The sequence below is a fragment of the Chiloscyllium plagiosum genome, chromosome 17 (assembly GCF_004010195.1).
Source record: "Chiloscyllium plagiosum isolate BGI_BamShark_2017 chromosome 17, ASM401019v2, whole genome shotgun sequence".
In the NCBI taxonomy this organism is placed as follows: Eukaryota; Metazoa; Chordata; class Chondrichthyes; order Orectolobiformes; family Hemiscylliidae; genus Chiloscyllium; species Chiloscyllium plagiosum.
In genome coordinates, this window is record NC_057726.1 from 31,314,471 (window position 1) to 31,334,649 (window position 20,179).

Genomic DNA, 20,179 nt, shown 5'->3' on the forward strand with positions numbered 1-20,179 from the left:
AATTTCAGTTTTTGTTTTCAGATTTTCAGCATTCACAATTCTTTTGCTTTTTTTTGGTATGTTGTCTTATTGAGGCATGTCTGCCCCATGGATCTAGTATTGTTTGTTTGTCAGAAAATGTTGAACTGCCCTTTCACGCATGATAATGTATTCTGGTGCCTCTCTGCTTTTCGATTGTCTGGACTTGAATGTTGCAAGGACCTGTCTCCAGGCAGAATTGTCTCTGTATGTCTTGGCTGAGGTGTTCCCAACATACCTTGCTTTTTGGCCACATTTTGTGCCCTGTTTATTTCAGATGCTGTACCTGTATTTCTGGCTTTTAATAATTTTATGATACTCGAGCAGTCACGGGCTGCTACAATAGGTCGGTACAATTGCTGTAACAGAAATACTGTTGATGCCTGTGTATCTCACACAGTTGGAAAATCCAGCAACTGCCCACTGCTGGATGCAAGGAGATGCCAGGACCCCATTCATCCATTTCAGCTTGCTGTGTAAAGGCCAACCAAAACATTTAAATTTAAAGTTCCTTTTTCTCTGGGGCCCATGTCCCTGACTGAAAACTCTCATGGGATCTACCTACTTTTGTTCAATGTATTTTTTACTGCTTTTTAAAATTAAAAAAATCTAAAGATTGGTTTTGTCTTATGCTGTATTTTTTGGCCTAATTATTTGATAAATAGATTTGACTAATACTTTTAAATTACATGCGTTGATCTGATAGTATGTATTTTTCATTTTGTTTGGAAATACTGGAGAAAGGGGTCTGTGTGAAATGTAATGAAGAATATTTCAGAATTTGGGATCAGTTATTAAATATGATTATGCTAATCCCTATCTGACGTGTGTAATAGTACAGGCTTTGACTCACAGACAACCTAGTCTGTTTATAGAAATTGCCTTTTAACTATAAACACACATGTTGGGTAAATGCCAAACCATAAGAAAATCGCTAGAAGGGTGGAAGGGTCAGAAAAGAAAAGAGGTTATATTTTATATTTTATAGTTTGTTTTATTATTAAATGGAAGACAATGAATTAAGTGAATTCAGAGAATATTATATTTTCCCTTTAAAAAGTTTGACTGGTGGTTGGAACCTTCAGCCAATTATATAAAATGCAGGGGTACACCGTGGGCGGCACGGTGGCACAGTGGTTAGCACTGCTGCTTCACAGCGCCTGAGACCCGGGTTCAATTCCCGCCTCAGGCGACTGACTGTGTGGAGTTTGCACATTCTCCCCGTGTCTGCGTGGGTTTCCTCCGGGTGCTCCGGTTTCCTCCCACAGTCCAAAGATGTGCAGGTCAGGTGAATTGGCCATGCTAAATTGCCCATGCTAAATTGCCCGTAGTGTTAGGTAAGGGGTAAATGTAGGGGTATGGGTGGGTTGCGCTTCGGCGGGTCGGTGTGGACATGTTGGGCCGAAGGGCCTGTTTCCACACTGTAATGTAATCTAATCTAATCTAAAAAGATACAAAATAACTATGACAATACAGTGGCAAAAAGCGATTTTAATTTGTAAACTAATGGGTTGGGATTAGCCTTGAAAGCAAGGTACAGGTGCTTCAAAGATAATTGGAAATAAGAAATGACATATGAGACGTAATTCTCCTCGTATTGCTATAAGACAGGTACTGGCACTAATGAAGATGCTCAAAATTAAACCAGCTTAAAATAATCAATTTATGTATCAGCTGAGACCAAAATAGTTGATATAATTTTGATTAATAATTTCTAGTTTTAGGCAATTTACGAGGATTGAGCCTGATAACAAAACAGACTGAAAGCAGGAAAATATTATTATTCGAACCATGGTCTAATACATATTCATAAATATAGGGCTGAACCAAAGATGCATTAGATATATTTGTACAATACTCAAAGCAAGGAGGACACCAGCTTGCTCACAAGACAGCCGCATAATCTTAGCAAAGGGAGGAGGAGTCGGACAGCAATTTAAGCCTCATTTTGTCATATTTATTCATTTTCCCAGAACATAGTGCTTTATCTTCCTTCTGCAGTTCATTGCTGATGGCAAAAACCTCTGAATCATTTAAGGCTGCAGAAACAAAAGCCTTTGCAGGCCAAATTATCATATCAATTAATCAAATTAAACCTTCACTGTTATTTACAAACCGAGCCTGCAGTTTCAGTGCACACCATTAAATATGCCTTGTAGGAATCTTTGCTAATGACACCAGTTTCCAAAACATTTCATAAAATAATTATCTATCAAAGTTTTAGAAAGCAGTGATTATATACTTTGGTGCTCTGTAATGCAGAAGCTTTTTGAATTATTTTCTGGCTTAGTAATATCAGTTGATATATTAAGCTGTGTTCTTTTCACTTGATGATAATTTATTAATTGTCTTTCAACTCTTTGATTACACAAGAATTAAAAGGACCGATAGTAAGATTTTTAGATTGGAAATTGCATTGTATATCTGCATTGTGTATAGCTATCACAGGCACTGACACCTGACTTTCAGGGTTTCCATTGCCATCATCATGGTATCTATGCAGAGCACCCTGGTGATCAGTAGTGCACAGCTGCATTGGGTGGCAGTAGCCACATAGGGAGGGGCACCCAGTCAATGGTGAGGATCAGAACAAGGTGTTAGGCCCAACTGTCTGTCTCACCCTTTTGTAGTTATGTCTACACCCTAATGTACCAGAAGAAGAGGCACGTGGTGTCCACTGAAACTTTTGAGATCTTCTATGAGTGGTGGACATTGCAGTGGATATGGTGCATTATCTCCTACAATCAAATGTAATTTAAATTTAATTTATAGCATTCAATTTTGCAACAGTGCTACTTAAGGACTTATTATTTGTTAAATTGATTTGATTTGTTGATACAGGTCGTTCTTCTATAACATGCATTTTTGTTAATGCGAATTCACTGTAACGTCATTGATGAAATGGAGACACTGTTTCTAAAGTGCAAACTTTTAAAATGTGTGTTAGCTGTAATGCATTTACATTCGCCAACACTTCAAGCGCTGTTTTCTAAAATGTGATTCTTCTATAATGCAGGGTTGCAAACATCATGTTATAGAAGAAATACCTGTATGGACAAAAGAGCTGAATTGCAGACGAGGTGTGAGTGTGACAACCATTGATATCAAGGCAGCATTTACCTGACTGTAACATCAAGGAGCCCTAACAAGACTATATCAATGTGAAAACTCTCCACTGTTTGGAGTTCTATCTAGCTAAAGGAAAATGTTTGAGGTTTTTGAAGCTGAATCATTTCAGTCCCAGGACATCACTGACGGAATTTCTCAGGATTAGAAACTATTCCATCACCATTCCTGATTTGTGTCTTGGTTATGTTGTACAGGCTTTGGGGAGACAGGAAGTGAGTTACTCACTGCAGGGTTCCTAGCCTCTGACCTGCTCTTGTAGCCACAGGAACAATATGGACAATCCAGTTCAATTTCTGCTTAGTAGAGGTGACATAGTGGCTCAGTGGTTAACACTGCTGCCTCACAGCACCAGCCTCGGGCGACTATCTGTATGGAGTTTGCACATTCTCCCTTCGTCTGTGTGGGTTTCCTCCCACAATCTAAAGATGTGCAGGAGAGGTGAATTGGCCATGCTAAATTGCCCATAGTGTTAGGTGCATTATTCAAGGGTAGGGGAATCGGTCTGGGTGGGTTATTCTTTGGAGGGTTGATGTGGACTTGTTGGGCCAAAGGACCTGTTTCCATACTATATGGAATCTAATCAATGTCCCATGATGTTGCTGTGATTCAGTAATGCTTTACTGCCATTGAGTGTCAAGAGGAGATAGTTTGAGATAGTTGTTGCCTACTATTAGTGTATCACAAATGTTCCTTGTAACTTATCAGCCCAAGTGTATACGTTGTGGAGTTGAGGCCAAAATGAGATCAGTCATGATCGTATTAAATGGTAGAGCAAGCTCGAGGGTTTGAATTGCCTTTTCCTGCCCCTAGGTCTTATGGTCAGGATTTGAGGATTAATGAATAGTGTTGAGTATTGTGCAATCATCAATGAACAACCAGATGTGTGACCTTTTGATGAGAGGAGGGCCATTGTTGAAGAGTCTGAAGACAGTAGGGCACTATCATGAACTAGTAAAAAAACATTCCATTCCTTCAATGTGCAGCTGATATGCAACCATATGAAGTTTATTGTGCAGGCCGACGCCTGGTTTTCTGACAAACAGTTGTTTTGTCTTTGTTTTGCAGCAGTCTACTGCGTCATCTGCATTTGAGCCTGCAGGACAAGGCAAAGAGTGGCTCAAACGGTGATATTGTTAACCATGTCCCATTCAACAATAGTCCCCCATGTGACCTTCCCTGTGTTACATACCAACAGAGCTCCAATCAACTATAACTCAAAAGTAAAAGCCACGAGAAACAAACATTCCAAATGAACTTTATAAATCACATCATGCCATATCATATATATAAATGCAAACTAATGTCTTTGTGCATTCCTTGTTCAGATGAAAAAGCATAATAAAACTGGCTAATATGACAAACTGGTCCAACTTGTCTTTCATATTGCAAAATGGAGCTACAGTTAAACCAGCACATTGATTTTCCAGTATTATTGTATTTTATTAATTGTAGTACAAGCCTTGTAGATGTCTTTTCCTAACCTAGTTTTCCAATTTAGTAACTAGCCCACTGGTGAAAGGTGACAGCCTTGCAGTTTACCCATGGAGGAGGATATTGAGCAGCTCTGAATCAGAAAGCTGATCCTCTGACTTCACGAATTCAAGATGGATGACAACAGAACAAGTTGTCTATCTGTCAGGAACTGCAAAGGTTCAAGGGGAGTGATAGATGTGGGAGAAATGCTGACTATTAACAAGAGGCTAACAGGTTCACACTCCATTGGGAAATCTTAGTGATTTGTTGGAGGAGAGATTGCTAAACTACTGTGACACTCTGAAAGCCCTTTTCAACACTAACTTTCACAGCTATAATGTCAGTTAACACTCAGCTTTCACGATAGCAGCCAATCAACTACCTTTTGCATTGACTTCAATGGAAGATGAGACACTGGGGTCATCAGGTGCTATATACTGGATCTGCTTGTGTGCCAAGGGTGTTAGCTATCACTTGCATGCCGGGAAGAATGGGCTTCAAGCTCTTTGCAAAACTCTGTGGCAAATTGAAGACTGACTCCTTTGTGCTCCTAACACTGAGTGCAAGCTTTCAGGCAGCCTTGTCAAAGCACTATGTTGTGTATCCCTGTCAGCCTTCTCCACCCAACCAAAAGCCAGGTTGCCCCATCAAAATCCTCATTGGCCAAGTACTCTACAGTATGTAAAGACCACTTTTTTTTGGACTGAACAAAAAGTTAGAAGGTATGTTCCATTAAACCAAAGGAATTATGTAACCAGATGTTTATAGTTTTAAAAACAAGTTACTGGAAAATATTATGAATTATATCAACAAGATTACCTTATTCAAACAAAGTGGATTTCAAGCAAGCCATTAAGAATGGCATGGCCTGTATGTGTTCAGAATAAATTTGCCGAAAGCAGTCTTTTATTTGGATTAGTTATGGGCTCAAGAGGAGTCAGTATACTAATAGCCACGTGTGTAGATCCCAGGTAGGCAGCCACAGACCTGGACAAGAACAATACTGCAGAAGTATCCACCCTGTGAAAAGAAACCATCCATCTCTCTTCCTTTTTATGTGAAGTAAAAAAAAACACTGAGTAGCTAGCTACTCTCTCATCTTACTCCATAGTTGGTTCTCTCTGGAAATCCCCTGTTGAAAGGAAAAGGGATAAAAACATCTTTCAGAGACACTGAAAAGGTAAATCCTCTACCAGTGAATGAAAGACCGAGAAACGATGAACGCACAACCTTGTATTTTTAGCAAATAATTGGGAGAAAACAAATGATTGACATTAGTGAGCCAGACTAGAACCAGGATTGTGATTCTTTAATGACATGACAATGAACAATTGAAGTAAAGTAGAGAAGTAGAGGAAAAGTAAGCCTGACGTAAAGGCTTTTGCCCGAAATGTTGATTTTCCTGCTCCTCAGATGCTGCCTGACCTGCTGTGCCTTTCCAGCACCACTCTAATCTAGACTCTGGTTTCCAGCATCTGCATTCCTCACTTTTGCCTAGTAAAAACATCCTGACCTTGGACAAAGGGAGCCGACTGCTTGTGCAATCTACATGAAGCCACCTGGACTTGTTTCTTTTTCACTGCAAGAAATTACAGACAGTTGTGAATGCAGCCCAGTCCATCTCGAAAACCAGCCTGCCTTCCATTGACTCCATGTATACTTCCTGCTGTCTTGTGAAAGCAGCCAACATAATGTAAAACCCCTCCCAAACCCATTATACTCTCTTCTACCCTTTTCGATCGGACAGGGGATACAAAAATTTGAAAATGATTTCAACATATTTTAAGAACCGCTTCTTCTCCACTGTTATCAGATTTATGAACAGACCTCTGATATATTAAGGCTGATCTTTCTCTTCATGTTCTCTGTATCTATAGGACTATATTCTGCATGCTATTCTATTACCCTTCTGTACTTAGGTTAGGTATGATTTGTATCTCAGTACATGTGACAATAATAAATAAGTCAAAGTTCTGAAGTTATTATGAAATTGACCTTCAGCCCATACATAACCTTAGATTCAGAAAAGTGTTAATATCAGGGATTTTACCCCACTCATCGGACTTTTCACCATTGAGCTGATGTTTGTAAGACCATGCCATGGAATTTGAGACAGAGCTCCGAGTGCCATCGCCAGCAAAATTCTTAATGGATATAAGACAGTGTAAGACTCACTTATTTGTTTTGTGTGTGTATAATGTGATTTAAGCTAATAGATTCACTCATTAGTTTGAATAAGTCACTGATCTATATTAAGTAGATTGAGCTAATAAAGTTGCTTCATATTAAAGTGCATGTGTCTTATATTAATTTTCAGCCGAATAGTAAAGTATGCAAATTGGAATTTTAAGGAAGAGATAGGGTATAAGTTAAAGACTTATGGATAATAATTCAACCTCTTTGCTATTGATTAAAAACAGTTTGATTCCAACAAAAAGTTATTTTCTTGTTAAGCATAAAAACCTGCTGTGCATCTTATTTTAACCTTAATTAGACACTTGGAACTATTCTGGAAATGGAGCTTTGATTTCCAGTGCACTATCCAATGGGTCATGACAAGTACAACTCATGTGCAACTTCATGCCTCAAGGTACTTACATCCAGGCTACCTTTATCCCCTGCCCTGACTGAAGTCTTACCTGCTGAATTATCTTCTAACTTCCATTCAGTGTCAGTATCTGAGCTGGTCATTGTCAATGTGAAAGCGAGTGATGGTGATTCTTCTTTTTCACTCTCTCTTCCACTTTTTTCTTTTCCACCATTGTCTAGTAAATCTTTACAGTATTTTGAGTACAGGTCGTTCTGCCATAATGTGTGTTCATCAGCACGAATTTGCTATAACATGATTGACGAATTGTGGATATGGTTTGGATAATGCGGATATTCTACTGAAGACAAGTAGCATTTTGTATTAATGATCTTCTGCAGCACAATATTTTCCATAGCACAATATTCTACAGTGCGAGGTTGCAGAGAAACACAACTGTTGCTTTATGGCAGGACAATCTATTTGAAAGGAGACAAGCGCAAGGTTCAAATTGCGGATGGGGTTGGAAATAAATGATACACGTTTGCAACAGTGCAACTAGTAAATCAGTAAAGGTTGTGGGATAAGAAGTAAGTGCAATGTGAGCAGAAGGATTAAATATGACAATAGCATCACCTTCAATGGTTTGAGCTCTGCCAACCAACCACGACCACCCCAATTATGCCAAACAGCATATTCTTAATGTGGGTCAGGACAGGCAGTGGTGTCTGTTCTCTGCCAGTTTGATGCTTCTAACTGCAGTTACACATCACTTTCCCTGCAGGAGACAAGGAGTATATCAATAAATGTACTGCAGTAAGTTGAGTGATGTTTGACTGGCTGGCAGTATAAAAGTGAAATGTGAGAGTGAAGATTGCAGCATTGCTGACCTGGAAATGTCTTGTCATTCCTTTACCTGCATTAGAGCAAAAGCATGTACCTACAACACTGGACTATACAGGTTTAAGAAGGCAGCTTCCCATTATCTTCTCAAAAGCCACTAGGGATGAGCTCTTGTTATGAAGACACTTGGTTATTAATTTTTTGAGGATTAATATTTGAAGCATTTTGGGTGGAGATTTGCTTGGACTGCTGATAATGTACTTTTTTGTTTTAAGCAGATCATGGAAAGGACAATGGGGTACTTCATTTCAAAGCCACTTAATAGGAATTGAAACTCAGCAAGTCAGGCAGCATCTGTGAAGAAAAAACAGAGTGACCATTCTTCAGATCTATTAGGTATCTCATGGCTTAAGACAACTAAACAGTCAAACCTGTTGAACTGCTAGATTTACTTACAATCAGATGATTTCAGCTGCTTTGAATTACTGCAAATTAGATGCCTGAGTTTATGGCTGTCAAGAACTGTGGTAATATGATAGTTTGGAGAATTTGGTTCATATCTCACCTACCAAGAGTAAGACAAGCTATCCAGTGCTTTCTCTGCCATTCTGAAAGAGTCCATTAGGAGAGTTCTGTGTGAGACCCAAAAAGCATTTGCAGCTGTCTCATGAAAATTTTCTGAATTCTCAAATTCCAGAATGACTTGTCCCAGCAAAGGTATCTGTGACAATTGCCTGTGACTGGTGACATCCATCTGTTTGTGCCAACGCATCTTGAACATTTTATATATTATTCTCTTTTCTTTCAAGAACCAACCATCATTTGGTCAGTGTTTTGTTCTTAAATTTATCTTCTACAGAGTAAGATAATATATTTGTTGTTCTTAACTGGTGGGTGAATGATGTGTTTTTTGGCTTACTTAGTTAAATATTTATAATGTACTATTTCAAATTCAGTTAAGCAGCTTTACATTGTCATTGGGAGAGTCCTGTTTTCATAATAATTAATAATTCTGTTGTCCCTTGAAGAAACTTGTGTTTAAATGTTAAACCTAATAGAATATATAATCAGCAATATTTGTTACTACATAAAATATTTGATTATAAGTTATGACTAATCAAATAGCAGGACGAGCAAGAGACAGCACCTTCCTCCAACTTGATTGCAGCATACAAGTGAGAGCATGTGAGATAACCCAAAGCAGAAAATGGAATTGGAAGTGGGGTAACAATAGTCGAAAAGGATAAAAGGAAAGATGAGGAAAGAAGTGGCTCCAGTCTATGACACAGTAGGAAGTTATTTAAATTTATGTAAGCCCTGCCAAAGTTTGAAAGGGATGCAAAGGATTTTTTCTTTTCTGTTGAAAAGATGTTCGAACAGAAAAAAGAAAACAGAAACAGGCTGTCTGGCAGGGCTCAGGGATTTTCTGCCACGCTTTCTGAGGAGGCCATTGCAGCTCACAAACAGGCAAATAAAGATAATTGGCAGAGCATACAAGTTGGTCCCTGAAGCTTACAGGCATAATTTTCAGCATTTTCAGAAGCAGCCTGGGCAAACTTACATAAAAGTTGAGAAGGTCAAGCAAATTATCTTTGATTGTCATTTGTGGGCACCAGCACTAGAAGCATGAAATAGTTCTCCTTTATGATTTTTAAAAAAAATCACTTTCTCCAATCGTTAAAAAAAAACTTTCAACTGCCAAATAAACTTCTGATATTTATGAACTTGTCCAGAAACCCAAATCCTTTATCAATCAACCTAAACCCAAGAAGGATGGACGGATGAATGGAAGGCAAATAGCCAGGGGTGAGACGAGATAGCTGAGAGTCCCCCAGGCTTTACACTTCAGCCCTGATTGGAAGGTGCTGAATGTGAGACTGATGTTTGAATACCCAAATGTTTATATTACCGCATTCAGCAAGTTGCTCTAAGTCTGGAGTAAAACCATCAGATTTATTGGGTGCACACGATCACTGCCGAGAAACTTACCTTGACCAAGATTATAACAGGTGAAGTTGTAGCTCTGATCAGAGCTGTGAGGCTGATTCCTAACAAAATACTTGAGAATTAAAGTGAATACTTCTCAGAAGGAACAGTAATCCCTGGAAGAGCACATTACCAAAGTGAAGCAGAAATTAGTCCCTCTCCATTGCAGGAAAAAAAAACTTGGTCATCAAGTGTGAGGCACTGTCTTTGTTATAGAATCCCTACAGTGTGGAAACAGGCCCTTTGGCCCAACAATTCCACACCAACCTTCCGAAGACAAGGAATTCTCCCCCGGACTCATTCCCCCCACTCTATTATTCTATATTTAACCCTGAATAATGCACCTAACCTACACATCCCTGAACACTATGGGCAACTTAGCATGGCCAATTCACCTAACTTGCACATCTTTGGATTGTGGGAAGAAACCGGAGCACCTGGAGGAAATCCACGCAGACACAGGGAAAATGCGCAAGCTCCAATCAGAAAGTCGCCCAAGACTGGAATCAAGCCTAGGTCCCTGGCTCTGTGAGGCAGCAGTGCTAACCACTGAGCCACAGTGCCACCCCAAGTTTGTTGTTGTACATGGAACAGGTCTGGCCTATTCCCCAAAACTGCACTGTTTCAGTCACCTGAGCCGACTTCCACTTCATCAGGAAATCTAAAATAGACCAGGATAAGCAGGGGGAAAGAATGTACCCAAACACCTCCCTCATCCTGATGGCCACCTTTGTGTGTGACTGCATCAAAGCTGTGAGTTGACCCTTTATGTGTGTCACTGTGTACTGAGGTTCTACCAGTCCCCAGTGATGCGAAGGATGGGACTGGCCTCATTGCAGTGGAATGCTCCAAGTAGTTGGACCATTCCATATCAGCTGACCTTCATGGAGAAATTTGCAAAGAAAAGCACCTTTGACCACAGGTTCATCAGGATGTGGTCAGCACATAGCATCCTTGAGATGCTGATGGAAAAGGAGAGGATAGATCCTTGAACAGACTGTCAAAGTCATTTGGCAGAATGCCTCATCATCAGAACTTTCCAACACCTGGCTAGTGGTAAGAAAGAAAAACCTGTGAAATCCTTCATGTACACTCAACCAGTCTGTGCCACCACACACTGTTCTCAAAGCAGCTGCGGGGGTGTTGGGACTGTCATACATCTCCTGCTGGAATGTGCCTTTGCAAAGAAATCTGGAAAAAGATCCAGTGATTTTTGTTGAGGTTCGTCCTGAGCAGCTCCGTGATGTGGGATTCTGTGTTCTACACTCTGTTCCCTGGGGTGTGCATTGAAATAAACATCAACTGTGCCTGGAGGACTTCCACTCAGCAAAAGACACTATTGGTCTTTCAGACCAAGGAATTGATCTTGACTGTGTGTTGCAAGCTGGCGCATTTCATGGTCCAGGACTACATGCTGAAGGACACACTTGGTGCAGCTGTTGCCAAGGTGCAGTGGAGAAAGACCACTGTCTGAGGTTTTGCTACTGACAGTAGATAGGGATCTATGCAGTGATCAGATCCTCCTAGTGCTTCAAAAGGGTCATGTGGTAGGAAATGTGTAAGCACGGACTTTGATTTCTCTTGATTAGAGTCAAACGCCAACATTTGTTTGTTTCTTTGATTATACAGCTTTGATTAGACAGAACAGAACTATGTTTGTGACTATATATAAATAAACTTTTTTATGAATTGTACAACACTAACACCTCATTCCTCAAATGAGTCAAGTAAACTTATAGCTGTACTCAGCGATTCAGGAGACACCCAAACAGTTTTAATGGTGAAAAACATGATTTTTAATGGTGTTATTGGCAGAGAATTTTGGCGTAGCATAGCATATCACCTTCAGAAATGAGAGACTATAAAAAGGTATCCCTCTGACCATGGTTGCTGACTTCAGTGTGGTGTGGGTGTGGTTGGTAGAGACAGAAATCTTCAGGTTTAAGAAGTATTTAGATGTGTGCTTGCGATGCCAAGTTGTACAAGGGATAAAGGTCAAGTGCCGGAAAATCAAGTTAGAATACTCAGGTGGGAGTGGCACAGTGGCTCAATAGTTAGTGACTCACATGCACCAGGGACACAGGTTTAAGTCTTGACGAATGTCTGTGTGAAATTTGCATGTTCTCTTCATGGGCTTCCTCCAGGTGCTCCAAAGATGTGCAATTTAGGTGGTTAGCCATGGTTAATACAGGGCGAGAGGGATAGGGTGGGATGCTAATTAGAGGGTCATGCAGATTTGGACCAAATGGTCTCTTTCCACACTGTCGGGATTGTATGATCATCAAACACTCAAAACAAAGCTCATACTCGGGAACATTGTCATGATTGGGATAAAGGGCTAGAATTTCTTTTATTTGCCATCTGGGATTGTCTTAATGTTCCCATTGGTTTTAATCCTTTTGAATTAGTTTATGGATAAGAGTTCTATTGAAACATTGTTTCTGCCAAAATGCTCAAACTGCTTACCTCCCATCACACACTTTCATTTCAGCTCTGATAAAGAGTAATTTAGACTTGAAATGTTAGCTTGCTCGCTCTCCATGAATACTGCCGACCTGCTGTGATCTCCAGAATTTTTTGTTTTCAGTTTTTCCAGTCATGTTGCCTAAACATATGCATTCAACAAAATTCTGCATAGACTCTAGCAATGTCAATTCAGACAATGCAGATGGGTGGCACAGTGGCTCAGTGGTTAACACTGCTGCCTCACAGCACCAGGGTCCCAGGTTTGATCCCAGCCTCGGGTGACTGTCTGTGTGGAGTGTGGACATTCTCCCCATGTCTGTGGGGTTTCCTCCAGGTGCTCTGGTTTCCTCCCGCAATCCAAGATGTGCAGGTCAGGTGAATTGGTCATACTAAATTGCCCGTAGTGTTAGGTGCATTAGTCGGAGGGAAATGGGTCTGGGTGGGTTACTCTTCGGAAAGTTGGTGTGGACTTGTTGGGCCAAAGGGACTGTTTCTGCACTGTAGGGAACCTAGTCTAATCTAGTTTGAAAGGCGGATCCCTACCCAATTCTATGCATGGAAGACTGAAGTGATAGAGTTGGCAGTGCCAGATTTCTTACCAAAATAGATTCATTAAAGGGATATTGGAAGGTTCCCTTAATACACAGAGATAAAGGAATATCAATCTTTTCAGAGGTGACTGTGTTTTCCAACGCTGAATGATGCTGGTTAGGCTACAAAATGCTCTCGGAGCTAAGATTCCTCAATGTGTAGTTTTCCATGATGATGCACTGACTTACAGTCACATTTAGAATGATTGCTTGGAATAACTAGAAGCTGTGTTTAGAAAGTAGTTGGCAGATTTGGTGATAAGCCTTGCCTAAAATGAATTTGCAAAAGGATGGGTAACCTGCCCATTGCACATAATAGGTAAAGTGTACCTGCTGTCAAGAAAACAGCAAACGTACAGGCATTACTGGAGTTCTCTGCACAAAGATAATTTGAGAAAACCTGAAATCTTTGGGAATGTATGGTTTCCGTCACAAATTTGTACAAAACGTCAGCACTATAGCTGCTCTAATGGTGGACTGATCAGGAGAGTGCCAGACATCTTTTGAGATAGTGAAAGCAATTTTGATCAATGCAGCTTATGATGGTTCATCAAATATTCTTCATGGTAATGGAATGGCACATGGAACTAGCAGATTCATCGGAAATCTCAAGATTTTCACTGATTGCTTTGGTTTCCTGGAAATCATAAAGCCATAGAGTGAGACAGCATGGAAACATACCTTCAGTTCAACTAGTCCACACTGACCATGTTCCCAAACTAAACTAGCTCCACCTCATGCATTTGACTCATATCCCTCCAAACCTTTCCTACTTTTCTAAATGTCTTTTGAATATTGTAACTCTACCTGCATCCACCATCCTCTTGAAGTTCATTCCACACACCAACAACTCTCTGTATAAAGAAAACCTGCCCCACCCCGCCTCCATGTCTTTTTAAATCTTTCTCCTCTCACCTTAAAAATATGGTCCCTAGTTTTGAACTCTCCCACTCTATTGAAAAGACTTTTGCTATTCACTTTATCCATGCTCCTCATGATTTTACAAATCTCCATAAGGTCACCCCTCAACCTTCTATGCTCCAGTGAAAAAAGCCACAGCCTAGCCACCCTCTCCTTTAACTCAAACCTTCCCTTTCTGGCAACATCCTGGCAAATCTTTTTTGAACCCTCTCCAGTTTAATAATACCGTCCTATAACAGGGTAACCAGAATGCACACAGTTCTCCAGGGTCTATCATTTCCGTGCTGCTGGGTTGTTTTTCAACATTCAGTTCTGAAACTACTTTAGCTTCCTTCAACTAAATATTAGGAAGATTGAAAGTGTCATTCTAGCCCCAACCACAACCTCTGTCCCCTCACCACTGATTCTATTCTAGTCCCTGGCCACGCAGTCTCAGGCTAATCTTAAAATCTTTGGTCTCTTCTGTGACCTCAAGTTCAGCTTCTGGGTGAAAAATGTTTCCCATCACAATATTCTGTGCTTATACCTCCCCAGGCTTTCCACCCAGCCCCCTACCCACCCCATCTGCTGCTGAAACCCTCACATATCTTCATTGCCTCCAGCATTAACTACTCCAGTATTCTTCTAAACAGCCTAAAGTTTTCTATCTTCTGTGTGTGCTTCAGGTCATCAAGAGCTCTGCAGTCATTTCTTCTTCTGCACCAAATCCAAATTATCCGCTTTCCCTTGTCCTCACTGATCTATACCAACACCTGAGCTTCCTCCTCCTCAGATTTAAGATTCTGGCCCTTGCGTTAAAAGCATTACGACCTTTCCCCCTCCCTATATCATTGGAAATATCTTCCACCCTACAACTCTCCAGAACTGCCAGTTTGAGCATTCCTCACTCCCTTTGCCTTACCATTCTCTGGCATTGCCTCCTGAAGACCCTCCAACTTGCTTCCCTTCTTCACTAAGCTCTGGGAAAAAAACAACACCTCTATATCTCATTTTCCTGTTTCTGTGAAGCCCCTTCAGTTTAAATTATAAATCATTGAAGATTACTTATAAATCCAAGTCATTGTTGTATTTACAAAAAAAAAAGTGAGAATTAGCAATCCTGTTTAAAGATGTAAGGTATTGAAAATTTCTGGAACTTTCTTACTCATTCCTTTGTTCTTCAATTTCAAGAGATGCCTAGGCAGACATTGAATTCATTTCATTTATTTAATTCAATTTACTTTAGCTCCTGACTTTTAACAGTGTTTTTTGGAGCAATTTGTATTAAAAAGCATTTATATATGTATTTCCTTATTGAATATTTTGATCTATTAAAAACTCAAGATTTAGAATCCTTTTTTGTCAACATGGAATGTTGGAAAAGAGTCTCGAGACCAAAACTTATCCTTGGAGATCACAGCCAACAGAAGTTTATTGCACATGCAACATTCCTTTATACTATCTACCTGAAACATTAAACTGTTTAAGATAAATGAGTCACTTCTAGTGATAAAACAGCAGCCAGCAAAATGTCATATTCCTTCTTTAAACATCTACCAATGATACTCAACTGTCATTTCTCAGCTTCCATTTCACAGGGAATGCTTGAACAGAGTAATAAGTACAGATTGTGATCCAATATAAGTCACTGCTTTAATCATTAATCCTTTACATAGTAAAATTCTTTATACCTTGTACAGGCAGCTTGTGCTTTGAGTCTTGCTGACTTATTTAACACTCATGGTAGATTCACACATCTTATGTAGTTCAAATATTAATGCCATCAAATTGTTTGATTAGTGAATGATTTTGTGAAAAGATTGCAAATAGAAATGTTAAATGAACACATTAATCATTAGCTGCTAAAATAGAAGGCATATCAGAGCTAAAAGGTTGCTTCTCCACATCAAGGTAAAGCCAGCACAGAGCTGCTCTCTCATTGCAGAGACAACTGGTGGTAATTTAATCTGAAGGTCACCATGCTTCAGGTGGTGAGTCAGGTTGAGAAAGAGAGTCTCTCACAGTAACCATAACCAGTGCGGGAATTAAACCCGTGCTGTTGTTGTCATTTTACTTTGTAAACGAGCCAGCCAGCCAGCCAGCCAACTGAGCTAGCCAACCTCTCCCCCCCCCTCTCTGTGGCAGGAAGATTAACCAATTGAAAAGTGTACTTCCCTATTTGCATGAAAATTACACCATCACCTCTGTCTACACAACTCTTTTTGTGATAATTTTATGGATCTCAATTGAAGCATTTTTATGTCCTCTCAAAAGGTGTTGGATAAAAACTAATATAGTGCATTACGTTATAAATATTGCATATTTTACATTTGTGTTCCTAAGTAACTCAATTGTGCTGATAATTGTGTGTGTGAAGGTGTTCAGATTGAAAGGGAGAGATAGAAAGAGTGTATTCAGCTTGACTTGTCTACTATCACTTGCAGGACTGTCCATAAGGGTCCTGACATTCTAGGTCCCAAGTTACATCCTGTGTGAATTCTTTTAATGTGGGGAAACTATTGCACACTGGTTACCACACAGGTATTACCTATGGACCTCACACGGACCTCCTATGCAATATACCTGTTCTGCATCCTCAACCCTCTCCAAGGTCAGTCAGCCTATTATCAGTACTGTACGTATTCACATAACCCTAGGCCAAAATAATAATTTGTTTTGAGGTCTTCTCTTGAGACTTTCTTTCGGATTTTGGATTTGGGGGTTGCTTTTCCATTTGATTGCATAGGTGTGTAGGCAACAAATGCTTTTTGGGAAAAAACAAACTGATACATATTCCAAACAAAAGTCCAAATTACATATCAGTGTTATGATTGTGAAGAGCTTAGTTATTGAGACAACTTCCTGAGACACCTCAGATCTTGCACTAACCCAACATGAGGTGCTGCCCAGTACCAAACTGTTTATCTAATCTCCAGCACAGACAATCTCGGGCCAAAGAGTAGGGGCTGGTCTCTAATTGCCTTGGAATCCCCTCTCGCCACTGGACCAAAACATTGCACCACTAAGCCTGTGTGGTAACCAGTGTGCAATAGTTTCCCCACATTAAAAGAATTCACACAGGATGTAACTTGGGACCTAGAATGTCAGGACCCTTATGGACAGTCCTGCAAGTGATAGATTGGAATGCTGCACTCCATCATTGCTCAGGAACTCAGGTGCTATGATATTAACATCACTGTCCTGAGTGAAATCCACCAGACAAGGAAAGGACAGCTCAGAGAGCAAGGTGGGGGCCACACCTTTCTTTGGAAAAGCAAGACCAAAGAGGAACGCTGCTTCCATGGAGTCAGCTTCACCATCAAAACCGAACTAGTGGACCAACTCAAAGACTCCGTTTGTGGAATAAGTGAATGCCTCATGACACTGCGATTCACCCTTGCTTAGAACCTGTATGTCACAGTATTCAGTGCATATGCACCAATGCTCGATGCAGCAGCTGATGACAAGGAGAAATTCTACTCCAGCCTTGACCAATCTCGCACTTGGGTCGCTATAATGGACAAGTTAATTGTCCTCGGTGACTTCAACACCAGAGTTTGCAAAAGTGCAGACCATTGGGGTGATATAATTGGGAAAGGAGGAGTTGGGAAGCTAAACTCCAATGACATCCTTCTCCTGACCAAATGCCATGAACACAATCTCCTCATCACCAGCATATTGTTCTGCCAAAGGGATAAATACACGGCAATGTGCCAGCACCCACTCTCCAAACACTGGCACCTCCTTGACTATGTCATTGTCAGAGTGAGGGATTGGAAAAACATCAAAATCACATGTGCCATGGCAGGAGCTGATGACAGCTGGATGGACCAGCACCTGATCTGAGCCAGGATCAAGATAAATATTGCACTTTTGCAACAGAAACAACAGGGGAAGTACTGAAAGAAGTACAACATTGAGGTACTTAATGACTCAGAAAAAAATAGCTTCATACAACCAAATCATCTCCACAAACCTAACAACTCCCAGTGACACTGAGTCACAGGATCCCAAATGTCCCTGATCCACCCTTGATACTGCCTTCATCAATGTCTGCAAAAACTGGGTCTGCCTCTCAAACAGGAAACACCAAGACAAGCTTGATGAAAATGATCATGAGATCCAGGAACAATTAAGCTGGAAGTACATGGTATTTCTGAGTGTAAAACAACAACCGCAATTCAGAATAGAAAAGGCAGGCCTACAAGCAACTAAAGGCAAAGATGTGGAAATAAGCCTGTGATATAAAGAACAAGTGGTAGGTGGAGAAAGCACTGGACACCCAACGAATGGCCGACAGCCATGACATGCATGGTTTCATGTGTGCTGTCAAGACCACATATGGACTGAACACCCAAGGCCACACCCCATTGCTGGCCAAGGACAGAGTGAGTCTTATCAAAGAAAACAAAGCCATCAAAAATCATGGGGAGAAGCACGACTGACCTCCTCAACTCAGGCTTTTCTGTTGATCCAAGCATTCTTGAAGCATTCCTGAAGAAGGGCTTATGCCCGAAACGTCGATTCTCCTGCTCCTTTGATGCTGCCTCACCTGCTGCACTTTTCCAGAAACACATTTTTAAATTCTTGAACGCATACCCACAGCAAGATAAAAACAATGACTGCAGATGCTGGAAACCAGATTCTGGATTAATGGTGCTGGAAGAGCACATCAGTTCAGGCAACATCCAAGGAGCAGCATACCCACAGCATACTACACGTCATGAATTCAGCAACACCCCAGCCTTACATGAAGTAGAGAACACTCTACACTACTTTAAGAAAAACAAGGCTTCTGGAGCAGACTATATCCCTGCTGAGGTATTGAAGTGTTGAGACAAAAGAGCTCCTGCTGCAGCTACATGCCTTTGCCTGCCCTATCTGAAGGGAGGACAGCATCCTAGGAAAGCTCCAAGATGCCATAGTCGTAAGTGGTTTCAAAAAAGGAGAAAGTCCGACTGTGGTAACTACATGATAATCTCCCTGTTGCTGACCGTTGGAAAAGTAATTGTGGTTGAGGAACTCCTCCTGGAGTCGCGATGTGGCTTTTGGCCATGGAGGGGGACAACTGACATGATTTTCACTACTGCAACAGTTGCAAGAGAAATACAGAGTAAAGAACCCATCCCTGTACATGGCCTTTGACACCGTCAATTGAGAAATATTATGGAGTGTCCTTCCCTGCTTTGGTTGCACCAAGAAGCTTGTCACCATCCTTTGCCTGCTCCACGATGACATGGAAGGTAATGACAAATGGCTCCACCACCAACCCATTCCCCATTTGGACTAGTGTCATTGCCCCAACACTATTCTTAATCTACTTCACCACATCATTTCCCTGCATGAGTGGAGCTAACCTACAGAATCTATGGGAAATTATTTAATCTCCACCACCTTCAAGGCAAAACTAAAGTCACCACAACCAGTGTCACCAAACTGTAGTGTGCAGATGATGCTTGTGCATGTGCAATCTCATCGAGGTCCACGGGAGAGCTTTAAGAATTTTTTTTGATTAGATTAGATTCCGTACAGTGTGGAAACAGGCCCTTCGGCCCAACAAGTCCACACCGACCCGCTGAAGAGTAACCCACCCAGACCCATTTCCCTCTGACAAATGCACTGAACACTATGGGCAATTTAGCATGGCCAATTCACCTGACCTGCACACCTTTGGACTGTGGGAGGAAACCAAAGCACCTGGAGGAAACCCACGCAGACACGGGGAGAATGTGCAAACTCCACATAGACAGTCGCCCAAGGCTGGAATTGAACCTGGGACCCCTGAACCACTGAGCCACCATGCCGCCCCATGTTGTGCAGTTCAGATGGGTATATGAATAGGAAGGTTTTGGAGAGATATGGGCCGGGTGCTGGCAGGTGGGACTAGATTGGGTTGGGATATCTGGTCGGCATGGACGGGTTGGACTGAAGGGTCTGTTTCCATGCTGTACACCTCTATGACTCTACGACTCTAAGTGTCCTGTCGGCCAAAGCAGCTTTTGATGAAGAGATCTAGCACTGCCTGCAGTGTGCTAGCACAACCTTTGACCACCTGAGGCAAAGGGCGTTTAATGACAGTAACATCAGACCTGACACGAAGTTCATGGTTACAGAGCTGTGGTGGTTCCCGTTCTCCTATATGGCTCTGAGATGTGGAGCAGTACGACAACACTGCCTGCACAAAATCCTGTGAACTCGCTGGGAAGACAGACACACCAACACTAACATCCTTGACCAGGCCAACATC

At 41.1% G+C, this 20,179-nt stretch overlaps 1 protein-coding gene across 1 annotated transcript in view; it reads right to left on the reverse strand.

Moving 5' to 3' along the window:
* Positions 1-7,311, reverse strand: part of LOC122558728 (microtubule-associated proteins 1A/1B light chain 3B-like) — a 14,913-nt gene extending 7,602 nt beyond the window's left edge. The window contains exon 1 of the mRNA XM_043707521.1: positions 7,219-7,311. Coding sequence (XP_043563456.1) covers positions 7,219-7,311 — 93 coding nt within the window. The remainder of the gene's footprint in view (positions 1-7,218) is intronic.
* Positions 7,312-20,179: the final 12,868 nt, after the last annotated feature.